General features: G+C 45.5%; 1 protein-coding gene across 2 annotated transcripts in view; it reads right to left on the bottom strand.

Moving 5' to 3' along the window:
- Window positions 1-294: 294 nt before the first annotated feature.
- LOC6035666 (prolow-density lipoprotein receptor-related protein 1) overlaps window positions 295-25,893 on the bottom strand; it is a 360,121-nt gene continuing 334,522 nt past the window's right edge. For both annotated transcript variants that reach the window (XM_038255376.1, XM_038255377.1), the window contains exons 3-14: window positions 23,340-23,450; window positions 21,502-22,017; window positions 20,290-21,445; window positions 19,010-19,993; window positions 18,679-18,951; window positions 16,559-18,589; window positions 8,629-15,809; window positions 7,738-8,565; window positions 7,329-7,677; window positions 7,106-7,264; window positions 6,923-7,043; window positions 295-969 (exon numbers count right to left, since the gene is read on the bottom strand). In XM_038255376.1, the coding sequence (XP_038111304.1) occupies window positions 781-969; window positions 6,923-7,043; window positions 7,106-7,264; window positions 7,329-7,677; window positions 7,738-8,565; window positions 8,629-15,809; window positions 16,559-18,589; window positions 18,679-18,951; window positions 19,010-19,993; window positions 20,290-21,445; window positions 21,502-22,017; window positions 23,340-23,450 (13,898 nt within the window). In that variant the 3' untranslated portion in view covers window positions 295-780. The remainder of the gene's footprint in view (window positions 970-6,922; window positions 7,044-7,105; window positions 7,265-7,328; window positions 7,678-7,737; window positions 8,566-8,628; window positions 15,810-16,558; window positions 18,590-18,678; window positions 18,952-19,009; window positions 19,994-20,289; window positions 21,446-21,501; window positions 22,018-23,339; window positions 23,451-25,893) is intronic.

The following is a 25,893-nucleotide window of genomic DNA, read 5'->3' as shown; positions in this document are numbered from 1 at the left end:
AAGCAAAAAAATACAAATAAAACCCATTTCCGGTTTTGGTAGAGAATTGCTCAAATGTGAAACGTTACCAATGTATATAAATTTTAAATGACTATTTTTGTGACGCGCTGGGAAACTCAAAGAATTGATGTACAAAGAAATATTAGAATAATGAAACTGAGAAAATTTGTATTGGAATAAATAACCAACGCCAGGACCGTGTAGAAGTTTTGCAATAGAAACTGCCATGACCTGGTGGTTAAAAATGCTGGTAGTTTCGTTTTACCTCGATTTTTTATGAGATAGAGTATTCTGTTTGAAAACAGATCGGGGCAACAAATTCGGATTTTATTTGATTTGAGTTGGAATGACCATTTTTTATTTATATAAAATTAACCACTTAAAACCTAATAGTGATGAGAGTATAAAGAATAACCTAATATGACGAGTATCTACACATTTAATGCATTCGTTGAGTGTGAGCGTGTGTGTGTTTTCTTTCCTTACCCTGCCTCCAATTAGTCCCAAGAATTAAAGAATGAAACACACACACACTCCCACACATGAAAGCGTGAAATCAAAAAATGTACAACCTAAAATCTAACAAATCTCTAGCACTTTGTTCTCAACTGGGATCACACACGGTTTTTGTGGGAGGGGGCGCACATTTCCGACGTTCCGCCAACGCCCCTCCCCCCGCACACAGTGCAGATTGGGATTGCGTTTCCAGAGGGGGGGATGGACAATTAATCCCGTCCCCGTCTAGAAACGCCCCAACTGCTACTATTTTTTCAGCCGACATCATAACAAATCCTGCGCCAGCGAATCGTCCTGGGTGTGCTGCAGCAGGCCCTTCTTCTCCTCGGGCGCCGAACCGGACACGCTCAGCAGCGGGTGGCTGCTGTGGCCCGGCAGCGAGGAGGACGAGTCGGCGTGCACGTTCACGCCGCCGGCGTACATCGAGTCGTACACCGGGTTGGCAAAGTGGGCCTGTGGGGAAGCGGAATGAAAATGAGAATTTGGTGACTTCAACTTGACTTGGAAGCCAACAAAATTTGTGCGCAGTCTCAACTCGAGAGGAAGCATGGAGTCCCTAGAAACAAGGGCACTTTGAATTTTTCAAAAATATGTTGACAGGGCTGAATGGTTTTTCTCCAAAGTTAGTATGGAGAATTACTGCTGTTCGCTACTTCCACTTATTGCATGCAATTTTTGCTTGTATGCACAGCGACAAACTACTTTAATTCTCCATATAAACTTTGGAGAAAAACCATTCAGCTCTGCCTAAATATTTTTAAAAAATTCAAAGTGCACTTGTTTCTGGGGGGACCCTAAACTTCATACTTCCCCTTGAGTTGAGGCTGTAAGAAATTCTAAGAATGCATGTTTCACCTTCAATTTTAAAGATACAATATCTTTAAGCATATTTGCAATGGCTTAAATTCTAAATTCCTAATCTCTGAAACTGTTTGGTCAATTTACAACTTCATTTACAAATAAGTGTCTTTTTTCCACTTGACGCAAAAATCGATTGGATTTCATTTGATAGTAAAGTAATTAAATGTTAAAATTTTGTAGAAAAGATATTTGCACTTGCTCAATCATTACAGGGTGACGAGTGGTCACTGACCACTTAAATCCCATTTTCAAATTTCCAACTTTTCCCCGACTTTTCCGGAATCTCAAATAATAGCCATTTCTTAACCCTGTACAACCTAACCCCGCCTTTAGACAGGATTCGCCCTGAAAAATCAACAAAAATCAATTTTTCAACCAATTTTTGATTTTTAAAAAGCTTTGGAAAAAAGAACTCTTAAAATTTTTAGAAAATTTTAGGGTTGGAAGTTTGACTTGTTTTATGTGACTTTGCCAATGTTTTTAAAAACGTAATTTTTTTAGGGGTCAACTTTTGCTGTGTTGTTTTTACTAAAATTTTCTTTATTTTTAGCAACAAGAAGTACCGTAAAACTTTGATTGACTTTGATAGCCGGAGTGACTTTGATAGTGCAGCGACCTCAAATTTAAATCATTAAATTTGTCCATTTTTCGAACCTCACCACAGTTCTGACCATGCGCGCTTACGCAAGCATAAATAATTTTACCCGTCGACTCGCGTTGCGCGACAAATAATTAAGCTTATGTACAGGTGTGGATCATGAGTCATCCTCACCTGAAAAGCCCTTTATTAATTTTCGCCAATTATTAGGCAATCAAAAAATGGTTAAGCTTTCAATTATGAATGTGCGATGTTATTCCACAGGGAAATTGAAGGTGTGGCTTAACCAAATTCATTGGCATGTTTGTTCAATGGAGAATTCGACCTTCTCATTATTGACTTACATTTTTGAGAATATTTGAGGAACATTATTTTGATATTCCAATAACATAATTTAAAGTTTCACGACAATGGTTCGAACCCATGACTTCCGATTTTGAGGTGTACTCACTACACCATACGGAAAGTCATGAAGAATTGCAGAGGTCTGCATAATTTAATTCATGAGGTTCATCGATGCTTCTCATCGAAACGGACCACTTTTAGTAGAACAAAATTTAGTAGAGTTTTCGGGGACTGACTATAAAAACCCCAAAATTCTTGAGGAGGGCAGTTAGTTCCAGAATTAGTTCCAGCCAGTTCCAGCCAGCTCCACTCCAGTCCAGTTCCAGTCCCAGAAGAAGCCTCAGACCAGCCGGACCCGCCAGCAGCCACCAGTAGCAGAGGCCCCAGTCCAGCCGGACTTAGCGGTGGAGGCCGCAGTCCGCCGGGACTTAGCCGCTGTGAAGAGTCCGCCGGGACTTAGCCGCTGTGAAGAGTCCGCCGGGACTTAGCCGCCGAGTCCACCCGGGACTTAGGTGAAGAGTCCGCCGGGACTTAGCCGCCGTGAAGAGTCCACCCGGGACTTAGGAGTTCGGGGTCTGGCATGGCTCGGCGAAGAGGTCTGGAGGACAAGTCTGGCTTCAACGTAGAGAATTGGCTCGACGAAAGTCTTAATGAAATTAGCAACAAAAAGTTGAGTGATGTGATCGTGCGCGTAAAAGTTGAGAGTGTTACCGCAAAAATGTAATCTTCAAAAAGTGTAATATACAAATAAGTGAAGTTAACTTATCTGTTTTGACTCTACAAGTAAATATCACAAAAATCCTGAAAGCCTAAACCGCTCGGGCCGTTCAATAGGTTTGCGATTTTTCCGCAAAATGAAGAGTACAATTAAAATACGTAAGGAATGGTTTAGAATCATACTGACCGTGGTAGAGAAGTGTTCAAAGTACCACGAGAAGAACTTTGAAAAGTTTAAAAAGTTGGTTAACTATAGTTAAGAAAATGTTGATGAAAGTCATTATTTTAAACTACTCAAAGTGTCATGATTTTCTCAATGAACATGATTTTGAATCGGAAAACGGAATGCATTTTCGGATTCTTTGGACAATTTTCTACTAGGAGAAGGTTGTAAATAATAAATAATATGTGTTTTTAAAACACAATTAAAAAAATCAGAACAAATTTCATGTAAAATGTGAAAACGTGTGATTTGTGCTTCGAATTCAGTATACAATGCAATATAAATCGATAATTTTATAAACAAAACTAGTTTTAACAAATTTCAAGTAAAATTCCAACTTTTTAACAATTTTACCTAAAATTTATATGTAGTTTGCTAAAAAGCTTATACACTTAGTTAACTAAATATAAACATTGATTTTTTTTGCTTAAAAACTATATCAGCTACTTTAGTGATGGTACATTTAGCGTATAAATAAAATTTGAACATCTTAAATATGATTTTGACAAGAAAAACTATGACTATCAAAGTCACCCCGGAATTTAAACTAAGAATTTTTAACGTAACTATTTTTCTGAACACTATTGCAAAAACTTTTTTTTTTTCCAAAATAGTGCATGGACTTTGTGTGGCCTACCCCAGTAGGGGAACAGCATCTAATTCCAGCGTGCCTCTAATGTTGGCAGGTAAGAACTTTGACATTCAATTAAAGCTAATTAAAAGCGTTTTCAACTGAAATCGAGTGATAAATAGCTCAATAAGAAGTGAGCAAGCAAGTTTATATCAAAAGTTTTGCAAATTTAGTTGTTTAAATAGTGAAAATCAGCAAATTGGATGGAATTAGGTGCGAGTGATTAACCTGCCAAAGATACGAGAATTTCCCCTACATGTTTAAAAAATAATAATCTTGAGAAAAACCTTACCTGTTGGAAAATCTTACAAAAACAAATTGAAATCCTATCAAAGTCACCCCGGTTTACGGTATGAAGTAATTTTTGTAGTGTCCCAGACTATGCCTCTACGATTTTTTTACAATTTAAATGAAAATGAAATCATTCTATTGTAGAAAATGTGGAAAACAAGCAAAAAATTGAAAAAAGTGACATTAAAAACATGAAAAATTAGATAGGCAAAATGTAATGATAGGATGTGGTAGAATAGGCCAAATACTACCAAAAACAAACATAAACTAAATCAGATAAATGCAAATTAAAATAATAAAAATAAAACAAGAAAAAACATAAAACAGGAGAAGTGAAATTTTTCGTAGAACGAAAGTAGCTCAAAATGAACACGGGAAAAATAACAATTTCCGAATTAAAATTGGGTGGTAGAGGGTTAACTGAGGAATGGCTTCAAACAAAAAACTCTTTATAAAAAAGGAAAGATCAAAAACAAAAAAAAATTTAATCAACATATTGTCGATTCTTGTAAAATCAGAAACTCAACAACAAATTATCAACAAAATAAACATGACTACTGTTATTATTCTTCCTTTTTTTTATTTTTATATTATTTTAAATATTTTTAATATAAAAAAATAACTGTCTATTTTTTTGCATGAAAAATCTGCGTCAAATAGGGGAAGGTGGGGCAAGACGACCATATGGGGCAAGAGGAACAATCGCTCGTACGGCCGTAATTTTTACCATTTTGATTATTTCCAGTATAAGGAATTGTTGCTAGCAGTGCAATTAGCTTATTCTACTACCACATAACCGCCAAAACGACGTAAACGCCACGGGGCATAAGATTTAATAAAGTTTTTTTTCAAAACCTTTGTTTTCTTATAATATTTGGAAAGTACAAAATAAGTTTTAAGGCTTATTTTATCAAAATGCTATTTTTCCTAGAACAGTAGTGTCCCTACCAATGACATGCACCTATTATAAAGTATGATTTAACTTTTGGTTATTTTTGTTGAGAGCTTTGAAAAATCTTGTCCAGGTGGGGCAAGTGTACCATATGGATTTTTAGTATGGAAAAAAATAAGAATTGATGCAACAACATATTTCATTGGGAAATAATTACATGAAAGTACTTAAAAACTGATAAACAATTGCTAAAAAAAAATTTATCCATACAAAATATAGTGATATAAGGAAAATTTACTATTTATCATCTAAGTAATATTTTTTTCATAAAACCGGTAAAATTTTTAGTAAAATATTTTTATTTAATCTAAAAATGGAAGAAATCTTTCAAATACATTCTAATCTGATGTATCTAAGTGATAACAGTTCAATTGTTAGCAAATTAACATGTTTTTTTTCATGCATTGTTCCTCTTGCCCCACTAGTTGAGTAGAACGTACGGAAAATGAAAAATTTTAAAATCATTTTTTTACATTAAAAAACAGGATTTTTTAAAAACTTGTTCTAACAAAGTCTTAGTTAAGACCTAGCATAAGATGATGGTAATAAAATCCGACAGATTTTTTAACTTTTTAATGGATTATAACGAGCATTTCCTTAGCTTGTTACACTTGCCCCACTTTCCCCTATTTTTGAATGTGTTTAATAACCTTTTCATTCTCAATTAGATTGAAATAGTGAAAGGAACCTTTTATTAAGTTACTAAAGAAGAATACTAGATTGCTATGTGCATAGGACCTTTTCAAAAAATAAGCGAGAATTGAGTGAATTTAATTTGTAATTATTACAAAAAATGCAAAATGATTCAGGAAGATTCATTCACTTTTCATCCTTAAATATATTAAATAGTGAAAGGACTTCTAAATTTAATGTTGAGTGCTCAAAAAGAACTTAATTCAATTGAGTTGAAAATTGTACAGAAAATATTACAAAATTATTAATAAGTTAGAAGACTTTTGGACAAAATATCACAAATTCACGGTTTTCCCGATTTTATGAGAACTTTGGAGAATTCCCAATTTTTCTCAACTTTCCCGATATCCCGACTTAAGTTACCACCCTGAAAACAGGGAAATAATGCACTCTATGCTTCTGGCTTACCTCATTTTGTTGGCTTTCTCTAGAGCCTGTGAAATCCCTTTTTTAATTTTTCGATAAACAAAACCGAAACATAACCGGAATGGCGTTGAATAACGTATTTCATGTCGGTTTAAATCATTGAGAGATACTCGAAATTCAATGGTGTTGGTCATTGCTAGATTTTCTTGCAACTATTATGCATTCTAGGTACCAGAAGATCACATCTATGTTAGGGAAGCGTTTTCACGGTGGCCAATTTTATGCATTCTGGGTTCTTGACCTTCCAGTCGGTGTCAGTGAAGCGCCCATTTGGCTTGCAAATTCTCTGCATTTTGAAAACATTTTAAAACTTTGAATTCTTTTGATAGTAAAACTATTTTGCCAATATTGAAAGCTTAATAAGGTCCCGCCCGTGTGGATCAATCGGACCGCGCACTGGACTCACAATTCAGAGGTCGCCGGTTTGAATCCCGCGGCGGGCGCTCTAAAATTCTTTGTGTAAATATGGGTATTCGGCGCCGTCGCTCCGTGCCATACTTTCATACACTTAGGAGCCCAGGGCGGCGAAGTCCTTGTAGATAAAAGGAAGACACTAGTGGTTGGTACTAGCAATGGTGGCCGACAGCTATAAAGTCAACTTCGTTCGTTCGAAAGCTTAATAGAAATTTTCAGAATAAGGTGTTTGAAATCCCATCCCTTCTCACTTACCTTATCATCCTCGTGCACAAACGACGGCACCTCTTCCACGTCGCCCAGGTACATCGGATTTGTGATCTCGACGTTCTCGGTAAGGCGCGCATGGGAGAAAGGTTGTCCGTTTCTTCGTTTTCTGAAAAACAAATTTACAAATTAATAAATTTTATTCTGGTACCACTTTGCGACTTTACTCACTTGAGCCCATACAGAGCCCCTCCGAACCCAGCCACCGCAATCAGTATCACAAACAGCACGATAGCTAGTATCGACAGCGTGTAGCCGGTTCGATCGCGACCGTCCAGCTCCGCCAGAACAATCTCCTTCAGGCAGATGCTCAGCCGGCCGTCTTCACACCTGATGAAATCAGTCAAAATGTTAGAACTTTTCATAATTTGAGTTACCGAGAGGGTTCTCTTACATGCACTCGTTGATGGAACTGCCGGCCTCGCACGTGCCACAGTCCTCGATGCACGGCGGAGGCCGCTCGCACTGGTCGCCCTGCCACTCGCCGACGCACTCACACGACGTCTCGTACGTGATGTTGCTGCTCGTCCGGATGTCCAGCTGGCAGATGCCGTTGTTCTTGCAGTAGTAGTTGCACGGGTTGTGATAGCCGATGTAGTGCTCGCAGTGTCGGCCCGCGTACTGCTGGGTGCAGTTGCAGATCGGTTCCCCGCGCACCTCCAGACAGTGGCCGGCGTTGCTGCACACGTACGTGCCGCACGACTTGGGCAGCGGACTCGGCGGTGGGTGCTCCGGTGAGCAGTCTGTGGGGTGGAAGCATTTTGTTAGGATTGAATTTAGGATTAACATTGTGAAATACTCACAGCTCGGCTGATTCTCACTGCCGTCGCACAGGTCGACTTCGCAGAACGATCCCGTCCAACCCTGGCGACACTTACAGTACGGGCTCGGTCCCGTCACGCAATCCCCTCCATTTCGACACAACTCCGTACAGCCTCGATTCTCGCACCTCTCGCCCGTAACTCCCTCCGGACAGCTACACTTGGGTGATCCTCGTACGATCGAGCACTCCCCTCCATTTTCGCACTGGTTGATGCACGTGTCTACCTCACAACTTCGCCCACTAAACCCATCCGGACACTCGCACTGGCTCTTGTCCGTAGCTGTCTTCCGACAAACCCCGCCGTTTTCACAGCTCAGATTCGCACAGTGCTGACACTGCTCTCCGGTGTACTCCCGGGGACACTCGCACGAAATGGTGCCATCGTTGGCGATCGAACAGCTGCCTCCGTTGTGGCAGTGCTTTTGACAAGCCCCGGTGGACAGTTCGCAGCGCTCGCCGGTCCACAGCGGCGGACAGGTGCACTTGCGTTCGTTGTTGACGATGTAGCACGCGCCCCGGTTGTGGCAATAGCCCGAGCAGATGTAATGCTCACAGTACGTGCCGTTGTAGAGGGGGTTGCACTGGCACCGTGGACGACCTCCCTCGATGACGCACATCCCGTGGTGGCAGGACAGGTTGCAGCGAACCGGAGGGGCATCCTGGCAGCGCGTGATTTCGCCGGAGGGGTCTTTTTCCGGGTCTTGACTGGAGGCGTCCGCACAGAGACAGCGACGGCCAAGGGGGTTCTCGGTTGAGAGGAGACAGACCGTCGATTCGTGGCACGGATGCAGCAAGCACGGGTTGGTAGCTAGAAGGTGAAGAGTTTTGGGTTAGGAGAAGGTCACATTTCAAAGTTGCTTAAATAACTCACCTTTTCTATTATGCTTCACCGGGTGGATGTAGTTCAGATCGGACGATCGGTAGCCACGCGTTCCCTGGAACACCTCCGTCCCATTGTCCCGTCCGAACTTGTTCAACCGGAGAATGTTCTGGTTGTACAGTATCACGTACACGCTGTCCTCGAACACGTCCAGAATTTTGGGCTTGCTGTAGTCGTGCATTTCGCTGATCACGTGACGATCACCTCCGGTAAGCAACATACACGTCTCGATCGTACTCTTGCGGTAGTCCGCCCAGTACAGACGATCCGTTGTTGGGTCGATCGCCAGTCCCGAAGCCCACTCGATGTTCGCTTGGACGAGCTTTTGTTTCTTGAACCCGTCCATTCCGGACAGGATGATCGCTTCCATCACAGACCACACCATCACCCGGTGGACCGGGTCAACGACGATGTCGATCGGATGCTTACCGGTGGCCGTCAGCGTCGTGTGGTTCGTCCCGTTGTATGTCATCGTGAAGATGTTGCTCTGCTTCTTGTTGATCACGTAGATGTGCTCGGTGATCCAGTCACACGCAATCGCAAGCGGGACGATGTTCTGGTTCTTGAGGATCACCGAAGAGTGCTTTCCGTCGAGGGTTTTGATGCGATCGTACGAAGGGGCAGCTCGGCTCGAGCGTGCCGCTCCGCCTTCTTCACCACTCTCGACGACCTTCACCGTGGTGTCCATGTGCACCTTCTGGATGCTCTTGTCGTGGCTGTCTATCCAGAACAGTGTGATGTTGTGCTTGGTAATTGAGTAGTCGAAGCGGTCGATCTTCTTGGAGTTTGTTTGAAGGAAGCCCATTACCGTCGTTCCGTAGTACAAGCTTCTAAAGTCGGATTCGGAAGATACTAAAAGCAGCCCATTCTCATCCTGCGCAATGCAGGTATCGTTCCGCAGTGGTCCCTTCTGGTACCCTGGCTGACAGCGGCAATTGTACTGATGCTTCTTCTCCACACAAACTTGACTGCACGTGCCAAAACCGCACTGCGATCTCCGACAGCCCAGCTCATCGGACTCGTCCAAGCAGTTTGGTTTGCCATCGCATCGCTGGTTGTTCGCAATACACTTGGAATCGCTGCTGCAGCGGAACGTATCCGGTGGACACTTCAAACACTGCGACGCCTTTTCATCCGAGTTGTCCCCGCAGTCGTTCTTATTGTCACACATCATGGCCTTCCGGATGCAGTTTCCGTTGCTACACCGGAACGCCCGCTTGTGGCATCCGTTCGCCTTACAGTACTCACTCTTCTCGTCCGACCGGTCCAAACAATCGTCGATTCCATCGCAAAGCCAGTTCCTCAGAATGCACTTGCCATTATCACACCGGTATTCGTCATCGTGACAATCGCAGTCCTCCTCGTCCGACCCATCAATGCAATCGTTATCCCCATCGCACTTGAAGTTGTTGCTTATGCACAGGTTGTGTCCCTTGCACTTGAACTCATCCGGCTGGCAGCTCACGTCGCAGTCCGCTTCATCACTATGATCCGCACAGTTAAATTCCCCATCGCACTTCCGGATCCCCCGTATGCAATGCCCATCATCACACCGGAACTCAGACTCCGAACAGTTTCGCATCTGACAGTTTAACTCATCGCTGTTGTCTCCACAATCATTCTCGTAATCGCACCTCCACCGCCCAGGAATGCACTTTGAATTATTACACCGGAAGTAGGACGCCTCGCACGTTGTCGCCTCCGGCGGATTACAGCTCTCCTTTTCGTCCTCCCCCTCGGAACAATCATCCTCCCCGTCACATCGCCACGACATCGGAATGCAGCGTCCCTTGTTACACCTGAACTCGCTCTCCGAGCACGTCCGATTCCCACAATCCCGCTCATCCGACCCGTCCACGCAGTCAATGTCCCCGTCGCACGCCCAAACCTTGGTGATGCACTTGCCCGACCCACACATAAACTGATGATCCGCACAAACCGTCTTGTCGCAACCCACCTCATCGTCCTTGTTCGGACAGTCCGCGTGGCCATCGCACCGCTTCACGCCCTCCAAGCAGAATGAGTTGTTGAACTGCGTCTTGCTGCACTTGAACTGCGAGCTGAAGCACTCGTAATCGTCGCAACCCTTCTCGTCCGATCCGTCCCCGCACTGATCCTTCCCGTCGCAGATCAAGCTCGGGCTGATGCACTTGTTGTTGTCGCACTGGAACTGACCGGACTCGCACGTAAACTCCGGACAGTTGTCCGGCTCGTCACTGTTGTCTCCACAATCGTCCTGCTTGTCACACTTCCAGTAGTACGGAATACACTTGAACGTGGTCTTGCACAGGAAGTGCGCCGAAGAGCAGTTGGCGATACAGGTCTTGTTGTCTGGTCCCAGCAGGAAGTGATCCGGACAGGCACAGCGGTAACCAGGTGCTTCCGGAGACAGCAAACACAACGTCGAGCAACCCGCTAGCAAGCATGGATCTTCCACGGGCTTCCGTTGTCTAAACGGATGATAAACCCTCAAATCCATCGGTCTATGAATCATCTTGATCAGCGTTCCACACTGATCGCCACGGTACTTGTGACAGTACTCGATCGACTTGGTCTCCCAATCCGTCCAGTAGATGCGATCCTCCCACACGGCAACGGCAAAGATGTGATGCAGGTTCATCGCCGGATGCATGTCCCGGTAGATGATCACCTTCCTATTGTTACCCTCCAAATCACTAACAGCAATGTAGTCCTCCCGAGCATCTCCCCAAAACAGTTCGTTCGTCTCGAAGTTGATCGTCAACGCGTTCGGCCATCCCAGCTGCTGCGAGACCAGCATCGTCTGGTTCGACCCGTCCATGCCGGCCTTACCGATGTGCGGCTGATCACCCCAATCCGTCCAGTACATGTTTTTCCTATACGGATTCAGCACGATCGCGCGTGGTTCCTGCAGATTTTGGTTGATCAGCACCTTTCTATACCTCCCGTCCAATTTAGAGATTTCGATCGTGTCCAGACCCTTGTCGCACCAGTACAGATTACGCGCCACCCAATCGATCGCCAACCCGTCAGGATTCTTCAGCGTAGATTTGTGCAAAACTTCCGTCTTGTTCGAGCTCAAGCACATGCGCTTGATCGAGCTGATCACCGAGGTCACATCCGACCAGTAGTAACACTTGGTTTCCCAGTCAAAGTCCAGCGCGACGGCGTTGGACAGATTGTGCGCCAGGATGTTCATCGAGCCGTTCATGTCAACTTCCCTCACGTAGTACCGATTGGAGAAGATCAGCTTGGGGTGCTCCAGCGAGTCCGCCTTGCACGATCCGTTCGCCTTCATGGTGTAACCCTCCTGGCACGAGCAGTGATACGACCCGTACACGTTTGTACACATCTGACTGCACGGTCGGTCGAGACACTCGTCAACGTCGTCACAGCGGTGCTTGTCGTTGATGTTGACCTTGAAACCTGGCCGACAGGTACAATCATACCCAACCTCTCGATCCTCACAGTTGTGCGCACACAAATTCGGCATCTCTTCGCACTCGTTGATCTTGCATGACTTCTCGTCACTCCAGTCACCACAGTCGTTCGACCCGTCACACAACAATCCCCGCACGATGCAAACTCCACTCTCGCACCGGAACAGTTCCGGCCCGGCGCAGATCAACGTCGTGTTCTTGCACAGCTGAATGTCCTCGTCCGAACCATCCTCGCAGTCGTTGTTCACGTTGCACGTGAGATTCTTCGCGATGCACTTTTTGTTCTTGCACTGGAACTCGTCTACCTTGCACGACACCACCACACCCACCTCCGGAACGCAATCAATCGGTTCGTCGGAACCGTCCACACAGTCGGCGTCCCCATCACAGTAGAATTGTCGACTCACACTGTCCCCGTTTTCGCACGTAAACGAGTCCGGATCACAGCTCTGTTCCATCGAATCACAGTTCTTCTCGTCCTCCTGATCGTCAGTGCAGTCCACCTCCCCGTCACAGCGCCACTTCATCGTGATACAGCGACCACTCGTCGGACAGTGGAACTCCCACTCCGGACAAACCCGCTGCTGGCAGTGCTCTCCTTCGTCGGATCCGTCCGCGCAGTCCGGATTGTTGTCACACTGCCAGCTGTTCGGAATACACTCCGTGCTGTTCAAACACTGGAACTGGTTCGGCTTGCAGTGCCGCGTACAGTTGATCTCATCCGAACTCAAGCTCGTTATCGTCCCGTCCAAACAATCATCCTCGCTGTCACACCGCCAGTTCATCGGAATGCAGTGCCCATTCGCGCACAAGAACTTGTCCGTCGGACAGGTCGGAACCACCGACGTTGTGCAGTTCATCTCGTCAGAATTGTCCCAGCAGTCGTTCTCCCCATCGCAAGCCCACGACGGCATGTAACACGCCGTAGTGTACGGACAGTGCAGCAACTCTGCACTACAGTTTCGCGTCCTTGGACATCCCAGCTCGTCAGACAAGTCCGGACAATCCGGATCGTTGTCACAGCGGTGAGACTTGGAGATACACTGTCCGGACTTGCACTGGAACTGCGTAGCGGCATTACACTTGCAGTTCTCCTCGTCACTTCCATCGCCACAATTTTGCGCACTGTCACACACCTGAGTCTCCGGAATACACCGGTGGTTGTTACACTGGAAGTATCCCACCGAACAGGTGCGTTGAGCACAGTAGCTCTGCAACTCATCCGATCCGTCTAAACAATGCGGAATACCGTCACAAGTTAAGTAGAACGGAATACATCCACCAATCGAGCAGCTAAACTCCTCCGAAGAGCAGTTGGAAGACAGTTTCGGCACACACCGATAACCATCCTTCGCGAGCACTCCCTGCGTACAACCGCACAGAATCTTCCCCTTCCCGTCAACACCCAAGCAGGTGTCCTCACATCCGCCGTTCAAAATCTTGCACGGATCAGCGCTACAATCCTTATCGATGTGCTGCACAGCCACGATCCCCATCGGTCTAGCAATGTCCTTCCGCAGCCAAACCACGTCACTCCCGGAGTACTTGTTCGCCCGGATAACCGCGTGCAAGATCCAATCCGTCCAGAACAACAAATCCCCGTACACAGCCATCGCAAACGGATGTTTGGGCGTCGAGTGCGCCAACACGACTCGATTCTTACCATCATAATCCGCTCGCTCGATCTTGTCGTATCGGGCGTCAGCCCAGTACAGCTTCTTCGCCTGGTAGTCAAGCGTGATGGCGTTCGGCATGCGGATGTCCGTGGTGATAATGCTTTCGAGGCCGTAGCCTGAGGGATACGCTCGCTGAATCGACGCTGCCTGTGGGTTCCAGTTGGTCCAGTAGATCATCGCTAGACAGGGTTCGACGGCGATTCCGCGTGGTTTGTCGGTTGGCTTCAGCTTGATCAGTTCTCGGACCAAGTCGGCGTTTGCTTTGGCGTCGGCTGTGATGTTTGCTAGTTCTAGCGAGCGGATCGCGGCTTCGTTGTTGGATGTCCAGAAGAGCTGTTTGGTGATTGGGTTGAACGCCAGACCTTCCACGGTGAGTTGTTTGGCGACGATTTTACGGTGATTTGAGCCGTTGTAGAACACAGAATTGATTGAACTGTACTCGACATCCGAGTAGTAAATCAGCTGTTGGTCGTGATCGTACGTCAGGGCGATCGTGTTTTTGAGGAAGGTCGAGTTTTGAATCTCCGGTATTGGTCCGTTGATATTGTTTGGGTCGGTTATGTGGATACTTTCGATGGCGGCCACCTTGGAGTACAGCAGGAAGCTGTCGTACGACTCACAACTCTTGAAATCGTCTTGCGAGATCTTTCCATGCGAACAGGCACAGATTGGGTGCGTTCCGTTGAACAGGCAGAGTTCCTGACAGCCACCGTTGTTAATACCACAAGCGTTTGTCTTTTGCTGTTTTTGAGATGAGAATATTTTGATGTCCTTAACCGATGCTCCATCGGAATCAACCACCGGCCAGTAGTTGGTAATATTTCTTACATTGGCCGCTTTTATGTTACCGTGAACGTCTGACCAGAATATGTTGTCCTCGTAAAGATCAAGGGCCTTGACGTTGTCAAGCGTGTTGTTCAGCAGAATCGTTTTCATATTTCCATCGTAATCTACCCTCCAAATAGTATCCGTCTGGACTTCACACCAGTACACCACTTGATTCTCAATATCCAGCGTAATATCACTGATCGCGGAGGTTTGATTGACCAGAATGAACTTCCCCGTTCCATCCAGCCCAGTGCGTCCAATCTTTCCCCTGCCCGAGTAGAAGATGAATCCACTTACCGGATCAACCGCAATCAGCTGGGGACTCTCCAAGTTCGAAGCCACAACATATCGCAAGCTTCCGTTCAACCTCGCAACCTCGATCAAGTTTCGCTTCTGATCGGTCCAGTAGATATTGTCCGCCACCCAGTCCACCGCGATCTCTCCCAACCAGTCGATCGAGTTACCATCCACGACCTGCTCGAAATTGCTCACAATAACCGACCGTTCACTGCCGTCCCGCTTGATCTTCGTAATCGATCCCCGATCACTGTCCGCTATGAACACAAAGTCACTCTTCGCGTGGTAGTCGATGCTTGTCGCCATCGAAATCTTTTGCAACGGTCCCATAACCGCTTCGTGCTGATCGCTAGCTTCCCCAACTGGCAATCCCTTCAACTGATACCCAATCGAGTACATCAAAAAGTTATCGATCGCGACACACTTGGACGCGTTCTTCGCATCCTTCCGGTAACCCATCGCGCACCTACACACGTATGACTGCCCGGACAGCGGAATGCACAGATGCTGGCAACCCCCGCCGTTGTTCAACCGACACGGATTCGTCCCGTTCTGCGCCCCCGGATGGTACATCCGAATGGCACTGACTCCCCCGGTATTGTTCCGGACGACCTCCGGGCTCTGGCAAACATTCTTGTCGCAGCGCACGATCCGACTTTCGACACTGTCATCAAAGTACACGTGCTCCCGGTAGATCGTGATCGTGTGGATTGGCTTCGACTGCGACTCCAGCACCTTGATGATCTTTCCGGTCGCGATGTCGTAGTAGTAGATTTCACCGAGCTTGGACAGAATGTAGTACAGGCGGTCGGTTTCAAAGTCCAGCACAAGGCTCTCCATCGCGTTGAAGGTGGAGTTGCTGATCAGCTGCTTCTCCGAGCCGTCCATCCGGGCGGAGTACAGCTCGTACAGGTTGGGCGACTCGTGGATCGTCGCAAAGTACAGCATGCCCCTGTGAGCGGAAGTAACGTTTAGTGGTGTGTTACCTATGCTTGACGCCTAATCAGTTCTCATAATCGTAAACAAGCGTTCATGAAATTCGGAAAAAAATGAAAATCGTAACCTGAAATTTGAAAACGTTGTTCGTGGTTCCGAATTTCATGAACGCTTGTTAACGATTCTCAGTACAACTTTTGATGTCGGATCTGTTTACAGATCTGTCTCAAGTTGACATCGTTAGACACGGAGAAAAATGAGTTCCTAAAATCGTGAAAAAGTGTTCATGAAATTGATTTTAACACTTTGTTCGCGTTCCCAATTTCATGAACAATTGTTTACGATTTTTGGAACTCATTTTTCTCCGTACAGTGAATAGATGTGCTCTTGAACATTCATGTCCTGTTGGTTTGTTCGTCGTTCGTTTTAGTCAGGACTGTCGACTTGGAGTCGGAGCCAGAGTCGGTGGAGTTGGGTCGGGACTCTAAGTCGGAGATGAAAAATCTTCAGAAGCCTGTGTCAGACTTGTAGTCAGAGTCGGTTAATTTATAACAACTATGAATGGAAGTTGTTGTTGGAGTCTGAGATCGGAATCGGTAGAGTCAGTTCTTTTGGATTCGCAAACCCCGAGAAACCGGAGTTGGAAACGCTTGATTTTCAGAAGCCGCGTAAAAAGCATCCAGAATCGTCTTGTTCTTCTGTAGTAAACCTATAAGTTAAGACTGGCCACTTTGAAACTCATGAGATTAAGCGAAATGCACTTACTTTGAAGGATGCACCACCAAGCTGTACACCGCCTTCAGCCCACTCAAAATCTCCGTCAGAAACTCCCCCTTCATGTTACAGGCCAGTATCCGACTGCTGGTCTCCGTCCCGGTCGACACGTACAACAGCCGCGAGATCCAATCCACGGCGAATCCCATCGAGTTCGAAATGTCCGTATCGAGGATCGTTTCGATGGGACCCGTTGCCAGCTCCGAACTTTTGATCTCCTTCAGCAGGACATCGTTCCAGTAGAGCCGGGCCTCCGCGATGTCGTAGTCCAGCACGGCGGGCTGAACCACCTGCGTCTGGTGGCTGATCGTGGGAATGGTGTAGTGGTTCGGCTGCTGCAGATCTACGCCGCGGATCTCGGTGGACATTACAAACAGCAGGATCTGCTCGTTGGGGACGCAGCGTTTCTTGTCGGTGTCGAGCCGCATCACGTGCGGGCAGGCACATTGGTACGTTTGGTTGACGCTAAGGAGACAGAGGTGCGAACAGCCACCGTTGTTGTCGGAGCAGGGGTTGTGCGATCGGTTGTTCGGTTGTCGGCTGGAGTGCAGGATCTGGATGCCGAACGGTTGCGATTGGGTTCGCTGGATAACGGTAACGTCCGAGCCGTTCCACTTGTTGGCTCGGATGACGGAATTGGTACGCCAGTCCGTCCAGTAGACGTAGTTGTCGAACAGGGTGATGCTGAACGGGTGTGACAGAACTTCCTGGTCTTTGATGACCAGATGGTGATCGTTGCCGTCGTAGTCGGTCGTGTGGATCGAGTCGGATCGTGCGTCTATCCAGTAAACACGTTTTAGGACGTAGTCGAGGGTAATTCCGTTTGGCCAACCACCTTCCGGTCCAACCATTTTGATCGTAACGCGGGCTTCACCAGCCATGGAGCAACGTTCGATCCGGGGAGCTCCCTCTTCCCAGTCCGTCCAAAAGAGCAAACCTTCCATAGGATCCAGCGCGATCGCTCGTGGGTTGACCATGTCTCCAGCTACCAACGTTCGTCGGTAGCTTCCGTTAGTCTTTGCGACTTCAATCTGATCCAGATTGCTGTCGATCCAGTATAGGTTCATCCCGATCCAGTCAACGGCTAGACCTTCCGCGGTGGACAGTCCAGACTGCACAACGGCTTCCACATTGCTCAACGAATCGCCAATCAGTGTCCCACGGAAGATTTTATCGTCGATCACGTCCGTCCAAAAGATCTGCACGGAGTCGTTCTTCCAGAGGAAATCCAACGCGATCGTGTTTCTCAGCGAGGTGTAAAAGTTCTTCACGGCCAGCGTGTTCAGATCCACCCCTCGAATCTCCTGCCGATTGCTGAAGATCACGTGCGGCGCGTCAACGTTGTTGCTCTTGCAGGTAAACTTGTCGAACGTCATCGTGTACCCTTCCAGGCAGCTGCACTTGTAGTGCTTCTCGTCCGGAGTGCAAACCTGCGAGCACGTGCCCCAGTGAGTGCAAGCGTGATCAACCCGACATTCCTTCCCGTTGGGCTGTAGGAATAGATGCTCCGGACACGAGCATACGAACCCCTCCGGAGCGTTGTGACACGTGTGGGAACACTCTTTAACGTTCTTGCAGAGATTGTCCTTGCAGTGGAAACCTTCGTCGGTGTTGTCCGGACAGTCGGGCCGTCCGTCGCAAAGCTGTTCTACCTTGATGCAGGTGTTGGTCACTCGACAGATCCGGTCCGGGTGTTGGCACACGGTCGTTTCGTTAAACGACGGAAAGGTTATGTTCTGACAAACCTTCTGGTACGCTTTGATGCACTCCTTGTCGGTATCGCACACCAGGTTAATGTCAAACCTGCACTGGCCACGCATCTCCTCCTCCGTCTTGACGGATGGACTTACCGTGGTACCGTTGGCGCTTGCGTTGCGCTGCTGCTGTTCACAATCACTGAACGCGTTCAGGCAGTTCAGCTTGGGGTCGCACATCTGCGATCGGTCGATGCACCCGTACGGACTGCAGTAGAACTCGCTCGGTCGGCACTCCACGTCGCACTGCGCTTCGTCCGAGTTATCGCTGAAAGAGAAACACTGCCGTAAGATACTCGATTACTTCACCTCTAGCCACGTTCAATGTTCAAAGGAGCAACTCCGCGGCGCGCTTACCCGCAGTTGTTGGTTCCGTCGCATAGCTCCTCGAACTTGGCGCAGACGCCGTTCTTGCACTCAAACTCCTCGCACTTGTGGCAGTTCTCCGGCTCGTCGGAGTGATCGTTCGGACCGCAGTCCGGGTGACGATCGCACACCCAGCTCTTCGGGATGCACCGCCGACTGGTGTTGCACTGGAAGAAGTTGTCGATGCACGTTTGGTTCGGACAGTTGGTGAAGTCCTCGTCCGACTCGTCGATGCAGTTGACCGTTCCGTCGCAGACCAGCGATCTGCAAGAAAGATACTTGATCAATATTTTGTTTCTTGAGGATTTTTACCTAACCCTACCTATTGATACACCGCTGATCATCGCACTTGAAGAAGTGCTCCAGGTCGCAATGCGCATTGCACGGTCCGTCCGGAGCCGGTTCCTCGTCACTACCATCGTCGCAGTCTCGATCACCATCGCAGGTGTACTTCTGCTGGATGCAATGGACTCCATTCTTGCACATAAAGTTCGTACCATCGTAACAGGTTGCCGGCGCTGCGCTGTCCACCGCGACACAATTCGTCCCGTTGCCATTCATCACCAGCGGTTCCCCGCAGGCGCAAAACGGTCCCACTGGTGTATTGATACAGATATCCGGACACTTGCCATCGCAGAGCACCTTGTGGTTCGCATTGTACTGCGTAAGATTGTCAAAGATTTTGATTCCAAAGATCTGCGGCTTCTCGATCGCTACCGTATCAACCGAATCCGGATTGCTTAAGTTCAACCGCTCAATGTTCCCCTTAACATTGTCTGAGAAGAATATCTGCTCCTTATAAACCCCGATCGCGATAGGAAAGTGATTCCGCGAACCCCCATCGTACAGTAGCGTCCGATCGTGACCCTCCAACGACACGCTCTCGATCCTCCCCGTCCTCGAGTCACACCAGTACAGCCGCTTCTGCACCTGATCAATCACCAACCCACTGGGCCAGATCATGGGTGACCCATCAACCCCCTGCACCAGCGTAGCCCGCTCCGTTCCGTTCATCCAGGCCCACTCGATCCGGCCGTCCGGTCCCCACGTGGACCAGTACATGAGGCCCTTCTTCGGATCCAGCACGATCGACTCGGGACGCGCCAGGTCACGCATTACGACGTGCGCGGACGCGTTCCCGTCCAGCTTGAGCACCACGATGTGACCCCGTGCGGAGTTGGTGTAGAACAGGTTGTGGCCGACCCAGTCGTACGCGAGCCCATCGCACGAACCTGCGGCCTCCCAGATCTTGGCCCGCCCCGTGCCGTCCAGTTTTTGCATCTCGATCGAGAACTTGGATTGTGTTCTGTGGGAAAGGGAGAAGGCACGTTAGTCTGATTAAAAGCTAACAGCTAGTAGCTAAAATCTAATAGCTAATTTATAATAGCTAAAAGCTAATTGTCTTTAACAAGCAGAACATAACCAAACTTTTCGGCACCTTCAGCAAACGTCAAATCAGTAAAAATTGCTGCCGGATCTATTTCCGGATCTCTCCCGGAAATGATCCGGCAACAATTTTGTAGGGTTCGACGTTTGCGGAGGGTGTCGAAAAAAGGTAAACAAATCCAAATAGAGCTAAAAAATCTACCCTAAAGTACTCACTTGTCATGATGAGCAAAGTAGATCAGCTGATCCTCGATGTGATAGTCAAAGGTTATGTCCCGTCCCAGATTCGTCACCGGTACAATCGCTTCCTGTGCCTTGATGCCCAGCGGGATCCCCCGAATCATTCCAGGATTCGACTTAGCGTAGATCAGAAACGTCGGTCGCTTTATCAGCACGCACTGATTTTTGGTCTTCAGTCGATAGCCGGGCGAGCACAGGCACTGCCCGATGGCGACCGTCTTCTTCCAGGCGGTAATGCACAGGTGATCGCAACCTCCGTTTTGGTTCCGACAGGGATGAGCCACTTCGGGCTGCTTCTGCCGGTGGAAGACGTGGAGGTGGTAGGCTCGCGATACGTTCGTCGCGACCAGGCGCGCTTCGGCGGTGAATTTGTCGATCGCTACGATCGAGCGGTTCTTCCAGGACGCTAGGAAGATGTTGGTTTCGAACACGTTGACGGTGTGGAGGGACTGCAGGTTGATCATAAAGTTGGCGGACTTTTTCAGAAACCACCGGTTCGATCCGTCGTAGTTGACCCGTTCGATCGAGTCCAGGTACGTGTCGACCCAGTAGACGTGCTGCATGGCAAGGTCGAGCGCCACCCCGTGGGGGTACACGATCTTCTTCAGAACGATCGAGGTCCGGTTGGAACCGTCGAGAAACGATCGTTCGACACTCGCCAGCGAGTTGCCCCATTTGGTGAAGAAGAGAAAGCCCTTGGTAGGGTCCAGTGCCATCCCCCGGGGTTTCATGAGATCATTCTCCAGGATGATCGTACAGTGCCGCATTTGCCCGGAACAAACGAAGATGATCTCCCGCTGATCGTCCAGATAGTACCAATTGCCGGAGATCCAGTCGATGCTGATGTGGTCGATGGAGTTGATGTTTGGAAACAAGTCTGGCAGAGGCATCTGCCAAGTGTGCGTTACATTGTCTACGCTGAAACACTCGAACAAGGCGTCCACATCGAGGCGAACGGCACAAAAGGTACGATTGCGGTGGTACATCTCCAGCGCTAGTACGTTGTGCAGAGGAAGCGCAATGGTGGACGAGTTTGGATGCCCATCCGGGACGGCACTGCCGTTGATCACAGGAAACTTACGTATTTCAGTCGAAGTTGCGAAGAGCAGCGACGCCGGCTCTTCCTTGGGAGCTGAAAATTTAGAAGGTTTATGCCTAAGTCGACCTCAACGTCCAGCTTCTACTTACTATTCACCGCCCGGCACTGGTTCCCAATCCGGGCATACCCCGTCGCACACGTACACTTGTACGTCCCGGGCAGATTCTTGCAGATCTGATCGCACATCCCGTCGATCTGGCACTCGTCAAAGTCCTCACAAATGCTCCCATTGGGTTGACTTCCCTTGGCACAAAAACACCGCGGCCCGTTCGGCGTCTGCCTACAGTCGTACGAACACTTCAACGCGTCACACTCGGCCACCGTCGTGGTGTTCTTCGGACAGCGCAGCTCGTCGTTCGAGCAGTCCCAAACGCCGTCGCAGAACCGATCGATGTCCAGGCACTTGCCGTTGCTGCACACCGTTTGCGTGGGCAGGCAGTGCCTCGAGCTGCGGCATAGCTCGGCGTCCTCGTCCGACACGTCGATCGTGCGAAACTTCTCGACCACGCCGCAGTCCGCATCGCCGTCGCAGGTCCAGCCCCGCGGGATGCACTTGTTCGTCAGCTTGCACTGGAACTGCTCGTCCTTGCACTTGTGGGTTTTATCTGGAAAAGTAGGAAAAGGGAAATTATAGATTTTGTATTTAAGTATTTTGAGTATTTTGAGTTTTTTGATTATTTTAGGATTTTAGTATTTTAGTATTTTAGTATTCTAGTATTCTAGTATTTTAGTATTTTAGTATTTTAGTATTTTAGTATTTTAGTATTTTAGTATTTTAGTATTTTAGTATTTTAGTATTTTAGTATTTTAGTATTTTAGTATTTTAGTATTTTAGTATTTTAGTATTTTAGTATTTTAGTATTTTAGTATTTTAGTATTTTAGTATTTTAGTATTTTAGTGTTTTAGTATTTTAGTATTTAAGTATTTTAGTATTTTAGTATTTTAGTATTTTAGTATTTTAGTATTTTAGTATTTTAGTATTTTAGTATTTTAGTATTTTAGTATTTTAGTATTTTAGTATTTTAGTATTTTGGTATTTTAGTATTTTAGTATTTTAGTATTTTAGTATTTTAGTATTTTAGTATTTTAGTATTTTAGTATTTTAGTATTTTAGTATTTTAGTATTTTAATATTTTAGTATTTTAGTATTTTAGTATTTTAGTATTTTAGTATTTTAGTATTTTAGTATTTTAGTATTTTAGTATTTTAGTATTTTAGTATTTTAGTATTTTAGTATTTTAGTATTTTAGTATTTTAGTATTTTAGTATTTTAGTATTTTAGTATTTTAGTATTTTAGTATTTTAGTATTTTAGTATTTTAGTATTTTAGTATTTTAGTATTTTAGTATTTTAGTATTTTAGTATTTTAGTATTTTAGTATTTTAGTATTTTAGTATTTTAGTATTTTAGTATTTTAGTATTTCAGTATTTTAATATTTTAGTATTTTAGTATTTTAGTATTTTATTATTTTAGTATTTTAGTATTTCAGTATTTTAATATTTTAGTATTTTAGTATTTTAGTATTTTAGTATTTTTGTATTTTAGTATTTTATTATTTTAGTATTTTAGTATTTCAGTATTTTAATATTTTAGTATTTTAGTATTTTAGTATTTTAGTATTTTAGTATTTTAGTATTTTTGTATTTTAGTATTTTAGTATTTTAGAATTTTAGTATTTTAGTGTTTTAGTATTTTAGTATTTTAGTATTTTAGTATTTAAGTATTTTAGTATTATTTTAGTATTTTAGTATTTTAGTATTTTAGTTTTGAATATTTTAGTATTTTAGTTTTGAGTATTTTGAGTATTTAGCGTATTTAGGGTATTTTGAGTATTTTGGGTATTTTGAGTATTTTGAGTATTTTAGTATTGTTGGTTTTTTAGTTTTTTTTTTAATAAGAAGATGTGCTTAGAAAGAATAACTTACCACAATCGATCTCGTCCGACCCGTCGGCACAGTCGCTGTACGTGTCGCACTTCCAGTGCTGCGGGATACACTTTCCATCTCCGCAGGTAAAGTGTGACCGAGGGCAGGTCGCTGGAAAAGAACAATAACGAAAACCGAAAATTAATTGACTAATCAAATTAGTTAATCAAGAGACATTATTTTGTGAGACAGTAAAGGGGTAGGGGTGTTAAATTGAGCTTTCTTCCTTTCATGGTTGAAGTCACCATGCGTCTCCACCGTACTGGCGTGAGCCTCAAACTTGGAGCAAATTAATTAGAAAGTTCAACTTTTTAATGCTCAAACAACACACCGCTGCTAGAGAAGCGTTCAGCTATGTTATCTTCGCCGGCATCGCTCCAAAGCTGCTTCGAGGCATTGATTTATTTCGCCTCCTAGCGGTTGATGAAAAGTTGTGTGCTGCTTCCGGAGGCAAGGAAAAAGGCACTTTGGCCTCTCTGGAAAGTTTTTAATTAATCGGCTTAATGTCTTTCGCTCACATACTCCCAGGTTTTGCAGTAATTTCTAGTTGGGGGGAAAGTACGGTAAGAGCAAGTTCAGCCATCAACTTTGAGTTGTCGTGGTTGAAGGAGACATCTCCAAAGTGAATTTGTTTGAGAAAGTGCAAAGGTGGAGTTTTTTCTCCAAGGTTTAAGTAGTCGTAAATTGTCTTGACATGGTGACACGATATCATGCTGGTGAAGTTAAAGAAATGACTTTACTGAATTACTGTCAGGGTTTAGTTTGTTCTTTTTGTGACACGGTAAATTAATTGGAAATCATTATCTGCTACGAGAGTCGAGGAAATTATCATAGCAAATGTTTCTAACATTAAAGTTAATTTAAAGTAGATTCTTCTATCGAATAAAAACAATCTCCAACTTCCCAACTTGTATTGCGTTGCATATTTCGAATTCATCATGTGCAACAATAACAAGAAAGAAATCACTTCTCTGTTGCATTCCAGCTTGACTTCAAACAAAATGCTATCATTGAAAGAACTTCCAATCCATTTGGAAGTTTCGCATTCCATCAGTGTGAATTCTGTATTTTTTGTCCAGAAAGAACCACGCCGTAAGTAAGGTGGATTGATTTATAGCTGGAACTTAAAAATGTATGGAAAGTTACGAATCAGGTCAGAGATAGCTCAAACTACCCTAACTTTGAGAAATTCTTTGAAAGCAGCTTGGATGACAGCAAACTACTGGTTGCATTTACTCTGGATTTATTTTTATTGTTACATCTTGTTGAATGTGTTGTTGCAGTTTCCGAAAGGAAATTGGAGATAACATTGAATACCTTCGACACACTTGGATTCCTCTGGTGCCAAATGAAGAGTAACTCCTATTTAGCAGTTTATTCTACTCAAACACAAGGAAAAATGTTGGGTAACTTCCTATGAAAACAAGTTTCTTTTTTATCGCAATTCCGGAAACTTGATTAAAACCATCAAACGTTATCATAACTTTCCCCTTCTAATAGAGCCAAAGCACGTTATCGTCCCCGAAAATCCTCGAAAAATCGCACAAATCAAGTCCAACGAACGAAATATGACTGCAAGCCACGCACCCTTAATCAAAAGTTAATGAAAGTTTCCGACCGCCTTCCCCGTCCTGCCTTTCCCACAAGGACCTTATTAGATCCATCGGTTGGGATTTGCGCGGGAAATTCGCGTAGGATCAATACAGAGAGCTGGGCCTTTTTGCTGGGCTCCCCCTCCCAATCCGGTGGGAAATAGAGAAGAAGGGGGGAAGCCGTACCGATTCGGGGTCGAAATTAATTTGGGCGGCGGAAAGTGAACAGTCTGGGGGACACCAAATCGAATTGCTGCCATCTTTGCTGGACTTGTATTTTTGGTGGTTTAGGGTAAAAGTCTGTTTAAGAGCGAGTTTTTCACCAGTGTGTAACAGGTCGTATCGAGGTGCTCCGATTTGGATGAAACTTTCAGCGTTTGTTTGTCTATACATGAGATGATCCCATGCCAAATATGGGCTCCCTACGACAAAGGAAAGTGGGCTAAAACTGGAATTTAAGTTTGAGGTCCAAAAAACATGTAAAATAATAAAATTTCTCCCATTTGCGTAAAACTGGATCAATTCCAACTCTCTTAGATGCATTCGAAAGGTTTTTTGAAGCACTTCAAAATGTGTAAGTAAGGTGGATATACATCCAGGATTGGTTTGAATTTTTCTCATAGCTTTTGCAAATTCCTGCTAAAAATGGATTTTTTTAAAACTTTAATTTATTTTTGCAACAGCCTCCAACACCCATGCTCCCATAGATCAAAAGTTAGAAAATTTCATGGATTATAAGCCTATACAAATAACTTTTTGGCCAATCGCAGTTTTTCTCATAGATTTACGATTTTTCTATAACAAACTTTTTACAACGTTACCTTTTGCCTTGTAGCCCAGGAAGACGGCACTTTTTGGGCTCAATTTTTAAATATTCGGAATCTTCGGGAAATTCCTCATAAGTTTAAAGTTAAGAAGTTGTTAATTTTATTGAAAAAAATGCCATTTAGAATTAATTAAAA

Source organism: Culex quinquefasciatus, chromosome 2 (assembly GCF_015732765.1).
Source record: "Culex quinquefasciatus strain JHB chromosome 2, VPISU_Cqui_1.0_pri_paternal, whole genome shotgun sequence".
In the NCBI taxonomy this organism is placed as follows: Eukaryota; Metazoa; Arthropoda; class Insecta; order Diptera; family Culicidae; genus Culex; species Culex quinquefasciatus.
The sequence above is the reverse complement of the archived record's forward strand: the minus strand, read 5'-3'. Positions and strand labels throughout refer to the sequence as shown.